This window comes from Dipodomys ordii, unplaced genomic scaffold (genome assembly GCF_000151885.1).
Source record: "Dipodomys ordii isolate 6190 unplaced genomic scaffold, Dord_2.0 Scaffold120, whole genome shotgun sequence".
In the NCBI taxonomy this organism is placed as follows: domain Eukaryota; kingdom Metazoa; phylum Chordata; class Mammalia; order Rodentia; family Heteromyidae; genus Dipodomys; species Dipodomys ordii.
The window spans coordinates 3,684,645-3,691,173 of NW_012267336.1; the positions used below are offsets into that span (position 1 = coordinate 3,684,645).

At 46.4% G+C, this 6,529-nt stretch overlaps 1 protein-coding gene across 1 annotated transcript in view; it reads right to left on the reverse strand.

Moving 5' to 3' along the window:
- The window catches only part of Uhrf1bp1 (UHRF1 binding protein 1), a 47,143-nt gene that overhangs the window by 20,770 nt on the left and 19,844 nt on the right, over nucleotides 1–6,529 (reverse strand). Inside the window, exons 2-8 of the mRNA XM_013029620.1 lie at nucleotides 4,931–5,093; nucleotides 4,793–4,831; nucleotides 4,338–4,429; nucleotides 3,841–4,030; nucleotides 2,035–2,175; nucleotides 1,235–1,405; nucleotides 405–597 (exon numbers count right to left, since the gene is read on the reverse strand). Coding sequence (XP_012885074.1) covers nucleotides 405–597; nucleotides 1,235–1,405; nucleotides 2,035–2,175; nucleotides 3,841–4,030; nucleotides 4,338–4,429; nucleotides 4,793–4,831; nucleotides 4,931–5,093 — 989 coding nt within the window. The remainder of the gene's footprint in view (nucleotides 1–404; nucleotides 598–1,234; nucleotides 1,406–2,034; nucleotides 2,176–3,840; nucleotides 4,031–4,337; nucleotides 4,430–4,792; nucleotides 4,832–4,930; nucleotides 5,094–6,529) is intronic.

The window sequence follows — 6,529 nt, forward strand, 5'->3', positions numbered from 1 at the left end:
GGGGGGGGGAGAAGAGACACAGAAGCAGAGCTGTGGCTCAAAGTAGTAGAGTTGAGCAAAAGTGCTCAGAAACAATACCCAGACCCTGGGTTCCAGCCCCACAACTGACCAAAAAAAAAGGCAATTTTAGGATAGGGTATAGCTCAGTGGCCTAGCACGTGCAAAGCCCTGGGTTCAGTTCCTAGCACTGAAAAAGTATGACAGGTGACCCCTAAAGGCTGAATAATAGCACTGACTCACATCAACCTGTAGCTACCACAGAATGGCTGAGGCCCAAGTAACATCTGTGATTAAATGAAACCAACCCATGGACTCTACAGTGCTCCTAGAAAATAGCCTATCTCAGGCTCTGTCCAAAATTAGAAAATGGTTTGCACCCATCCCAGGCTCATGCCTCACAGTACCTGGCTCTCGGGATTGGCTGTCATCACAAATATGAAGGTCCAAGCGGGAGATAAGGAGATGATAGGAGGACTCTTTCACGTCAAATTTCTCAAAGTACTGGCTGAGACGGCTGCTGCTGCTGCTACTGTTGCCCTGGCTGCCACCGAATGCCTGGGCCCATGTCTGCTGGGCACTGGGTGCAGGTGGAGTAATCTAAAAGTGATACAGAGAAAAGAAGAAAGGCCGGATATTGAGAGGCTCTCCTTCACAGACTTTCTTTAAGCTTCATCCTGATCTGAGCAGAACCACAGTTTATCAGAATATTCCTTCCCTATCTCTCCTGCTTGACTAGTAGCATAATGCTTTCCCAACTAAATAATCCACACTCCAAAATGCCTAATTGTAATTAGTCTAGTAACTGAATTTTCTTCTCATGTCTGAATTGCCTTTCAAGCTAATCCCCACCAGGAATTAGCTGACTGATGTTAAAGTCTCTCTTCCAAGTCTTTCCTAAATGCTCTCTTGTGAACTGCACGGAAAGATGCCCCTTCTTGGTGCTCTCAGGGCACTGATCCCCTCTGTTACAGTGCTCATCACACCCCACTCTAACAACTTGCCTATGGTCTATTGTCTGACACAGTGAAAGTCCCAACAGGATCAAAAGGCTTTTTCTACTTTTCCTCCTCAGTGGCTTAGCCTGTGTAGCTGATACAACAGTACCCAGGGATCAGAGTAAATGAAATACAAAAAGTCCAAGTCAAATAAAGTACCAGTCCCACCTATGTTGGTACAAATAAAGTCTGGTCCACTACCTCCCCACCCCCACAAGGGTGTCCACTTTGTGTGTAACCTGGACAGGTTCAGGGGCCAAACTCTTTCTTTGCTGGGCTGCCTTCTCCATGGCTTCACTCAGCGACTCAGCATACTTCATCATAGCCTTGAGCTGTGAGTCAGTCAGTACCCAGAGCAGGTCATCCAGCAGAAACATCAGCTTGGAGGCTATCACATTGCAATCTTTGGTCTGGGGTGGGGAGAAGGAACAGAGAACATGGGGTTTAGCAGCTTGTATCGTTCCAATCCCACAGTGACTGATGTCCAGTTTAGGAGTAGCAAGCACTATAGAATATACAAGTTTAGGCAGGTGCAAGTGGATCATGCCTATAATCCTAGCTACTCAGGAGGCTGACATCTAAAGACTGTGTTCAAAACCAGCCTGAGCAGGAAAGTCTGTAAGGCTCTTATCTCCATTTAACCACCAAAATGCCCAAAATAAAGCTGCGGCTCAAGTGGTAGAGTGCTAGTCTTGAGCACAAAAGCTCAAGGATAGCACGTGGGCCCTGAGTTCAAGCCCCAGGACTGGCAAACCCACAAAAACAAGAACTCAGGTTTGCTTGACTAACAAAAAGCAGCAATAGTCAACTGCCAGGTGCCCTATGTCAATGTGCCTAAATGTGGGTAAAAATTGTAAAATTTTAAAATCAGGCGTTGGAAATGCCCTCTCACTAAAGCACTGTGCAACACTGACCCGCAGCTCCTCCTGTTACTGCTGTCTTTCCAAGTGCCACTAATTCTACAATGAGAGGATAGTACCACCCAGGCTGTCTAGGAAAAGAAATGAGAGGCTTTCATGAGGACAGGGAACAAACTCACTCTTCTCTTGAGAGCTATCTGGATCCTGCCTTGGTTGGTAATAAGCCTCAGTGGGGTGGTGACTGGGTCCTGATCACCATTATCTGTAGCATCTGCTTCAATTCGAAGTGTTTGCCAAGTTATTTCCTTAAATGTTAAAACCTGGAAGAAAAAGTAAAATTTCTTTTTTGTTGTTGGTTGTGAGGCTTGAACTCAGAGCCTGGGCGCTGTCCCTGAGCCTCTTTGTGATCAAGGCTAGCGCTCTACCACTTGAGCCACAGCTCCACTTCCAGTTTTTGAGTGGTTAAAGAGTCTCACAAGGACTTTTCTGCCCAGGCTGGCTTCAAACCAAAAAACTCAGATCTCAGCCTCCTGAGTAGCTAGGATTACAGGCTTGAGCCACTGGCTCCCAGCTAAATATCTGCATACAGAGAATAACATTAACCATGAGGCAGGAAGTCCAGGAAGTCAGAGACTTCCATCTTCCTAAGTTGGGATCCTAACAACATAAAATAGTAGGTCAGGGGCTGGGAAGGTGGCTCAGTGGTAGAGTGCTTGCTTTGCATGCATGAGGCCCTGGGTTCGATTCCCTAGCACCACATAAGCAAAAAGAAAAAAAGCCGGAAGTGGTGCTGTGGCTCAAGTGGTAGAGTGCTAGCCTTGAGCTGAAAAGCTGAGGGACAGCGCCCAGGCCCAAAGTTCAGGCCCCACTATGAGACCCCCCCCAAAAAAAAAAAAACAGGTCAGAGACCTGTATTCAAGGAAAGGATGTGGTTAAAAGAATCGATGAAAAATAACTTAAACTAAAAATACTCACCTTCCCTCTCCACCCCCCTACTGAGAGCCATCTTAGAACTGTCCTTGTTTCCAACCCTGTTAAATCACCTCCACTCCCCTTCCCCCTGAACAAACACACCAGGAGGTCTTGGAAAAGAGCCTAAGACCAAGGCCATGTCTGCCCTGACCCTCCTGGCAAACACATATATGTTTGAAACCTTGAAACCCTCTACTCAAGAAAAGATTGTTCTCCCACCTGCCTCCATCTCACCCTGCTCCCATCTACCCCACGTGATTTCACTTTTTCTGCCTAATATTTAAAGGGACCCGAGTTGTAAGGGATATGTGCCATTTCCTCTTCAAGGCTGAAGAAGACTGGGTTGCCCTTCCTGAATAAAACTGTTGGACTAGGGCTGGGAAGGTGGCTCAGTGGTAGAGCATTTGCCTTGTATGCATGAGGCCCTGGGTTCGATTCCTTAGCACCACATAAGCAGAAAAAGCCAGAAGTGGCGCTGTGGCTCAAGTGGTAGAGCACTAGCCTTGAGCTGAAGAGGTGAGGGACAGTGCCCAGGCCCAGAGTTCAGGCCCCATGACCAGCCAAAACAAAAAAAACTTGTTGGACTGATGCATTCACCTTTCTGCCTTTTTCATTTTCTTACAGAAAGAACATCTTTTTAAGAATTTCTGAGGCTGGGAAGTTGGCTCAGTGGTAGAGTGCTTGCCTCGCATGCATAAGGCCCTGGGTTCAATTTCTCAGCACCACATAAGCAGAAAAAAGCTGGAAGTGGCGCTGTGGCTCAAGTGGTAGGGTGCTAGCCTTGAGCTGAAGAGCTGAGGGATAGCGCCCAGGCCCAGAATTCAAGCCCCATGACCAACAACAACAAAAAAAAAAGAATTTCTGCTACTTTGGGCAAGACTATTAGAATATATATATTATAAAGACACACATGAATATTTAACAATAACCCCTCTTCTGTATAACTAATGTAGACTATTTTTTTTTTTAATTCTCCAACTTGATTCTCTCCCTCCAAACACTAAAGCCCTTACCTCTCCTCGGCGGGGATCAGTGATGCGTGTCAGACGAAGGTCACTCTGCTGCCAGCTGGGGTTGACACTATAGCCTTGGAGCTGCCACAGTTCAAAAGAAGCATGGAAGGCCTTGGAGTGAATCTTGATGGTGATGGAATTAACGATGATGAACATCCCCTCCACCACTTTCTCAGCAAAGCCATACTCACTACAACAAATGAGGTAGACCAATGATCAGTCATATGAGACCTTATACAAAATTTACACTAGAAGACACTGGACTAAGATATTGAACATGAGAACTATGAGTGCTTATTTTTCTTTATGTCTCCTTTTGTTGCTTTTTTTTTTTTTTTGGTCAGTCATGGGGCTTGAACTCTGGGCTTGGGTGCTGTCCCTGTGCTCTTCAGCTCAAGGCGAGTGCTCTACCGCTTGAGCCACAGCACCACTTCCAAAAGTGGTAATAAAAATAAAATTCTTATTTTTAACTAAAAATACGATCTTCAGCAACTGACCTCTGTCCTGAAGCAAGAGCAATGGGTGACTGTCCATTGGGGGGTCGAGGCTCCTCGCACGTCTTCATCTCCACCTCTACCTTATCCAGACACTGGAATGAAAGCCACGCAGAGCTGAGCATACAAAACCCACACATGCTGACTATTACCCAACAGTCACCACGAACTGAACTTCTGACTTTACATGTCAGAAGTCCAAGGGAAAACAATTAAATCTAAGAGTCTTAACAGCAAAAACTCAGACTTCTCAGTGCTAATTTCTATTATAGAGAGAAGTTCTGGAGTAAGACCAGACAACAGTTACTGTGTCAGTATAGCTCTCTGAGCCTAAAGAAGCACCTATCACTCCCAAAAAGGTCAACTTGTCATGACTCCTCCCCACCTCCTCTCCTTACTTTTAAAAACACACCCTAGTTATCCCCATTTGATTACTTGCTAACAATAAAGGCCATTACCAAGCAAATGGGGTGCGTCTTCAACTTTGTCCACTGAATCTGAAAGAGGAAAGCAAAGGCTCAGGGCTGTGGGAACTGCCCCAAGAAGGTAGGCCTGCCGGCCGAAGACAACAGCATCACTCTGATCCCTATTCTCACCCGGATAGAAGCCCTGTTGCAGTAGACCCTAGTGATGGCTAACCATGTAGGCAGTTCCAGCACATTCTGTAGAACTTCTTCATCCAGCTCCAAATTGGTCAGTTGACCCTCCCCTTTCAGAGTGCTCAAGTTGATTTTGTCCGGGGAAAGATTCTTAGTGAACCTGAAATGAATGATGATGCAAAGCTATTATTTTCATAGGAATTTGCTAAGAACATACTATAATTGGAGAAAAAGAAAAAAATTGGAGAAAAGAAAAAGTTAAAGAACAGCTAGTGGCCATGCTATGTAAGATGTTAGATGTGTTACAAGGTGCTGGTGGTTCACACTTGAAATCCTAGCCTCTTAGGAAGCTAAGAATGGATTCTACTTTGATGCCAGCCACAAGCAGAAAAGTTCACAAAACGTATTCCTAATCCATAGTTAGGTGCAGTAGCATATGCCTGTCATCCAGTACTTCAGGGAAGGTTGAGATTGGCAGGATTAAGTTGGGCACTGTTGGCTCACACCTGTAATCCTAGCTACTCAGGATCGAGGTTCGAAGCCAGACCAGGCAGAAAAATCCCCATGAGACTCTTAGCTCCAATTAACCACCCAAAAACTGGAAGTAGAATATTGGGTGCCGATGGCTCATGCCTGTAATCCTAGCTACTCAGGAGGCTGAGATCTGAGCATCACAGTTTAAAGCCAGCCCAGGCAGGAAAAGTCCGTGAGACTCTTATCTCCAATAAACCACTCAGAAAACTGGAAGTGTCGATGCGGCTCAAGTGGTAGAGCACCTGCCTTGAGCTGAAGAGCCCAGGGACAGAGCCCAAGCCCACAGTTCAAGCCTCATGACTGACAAAAACAAAAACACAAATCTGGAAATGGAGCTGTGGCTCAAAGTTGTAGAGCACTAGCCTTGAGCAAAAGAACTTAGGGACAGTGCCTAGGCCCTGAGTTCAAGCACTATAATGAGGAGGAGGGAGAAGGAGAGAGGAAGAGGAGGAAGAGGAGGAGGAGGAAGAAAGAGAAAGAAGGAAGGAAGGAAGGAGAGAGAGAGGGGAAGGGGAGGGAGGAGAGGGAGAGGGACAGGGACAGGGAGAGGGAGAGGGACTGGGAAGGTGGCTCAGTGGTAGAATGCTTGCCTTGCATGCTTGAGGCCCTGGGTTCGATTCCTCAGCACCACATAAGAAAAAAGAAAAAAGCTTTTTCTGCTGGAAGTGGTGCTGTGGCTCAAGTGGTAGAACGCTAGCCGTGAGCTGAAGAGCTGAGGGACAGCACCCAGGCCCAGAGTTCAGGCCCCATGACTGGACCCAAAAAAAAAAAATTTAAAAAAATTTCAGCCAGGCAGTGGTGGCTCACGCCTGTAATCCTAGCCTTTCCTACCCGGGCTGGCTTTGAACTGTGATCCTCAGATCTCAGCCTCCTGAGTAGCTAGGATTACAGGCGTAAGCCACCAGCACTCACCAACTTTTTGATATTTTTGAATCCCCACATGCAAAACAACTAAATAGATGAGGCTGGGAAGGTGGCTCAGTGGTAGAGCACTTGCCTTGCATGCATGAGGCCCTGGGTTCGATTCCTCAGCACCACATAAGCAAAAAGAAAAAAAGCTGG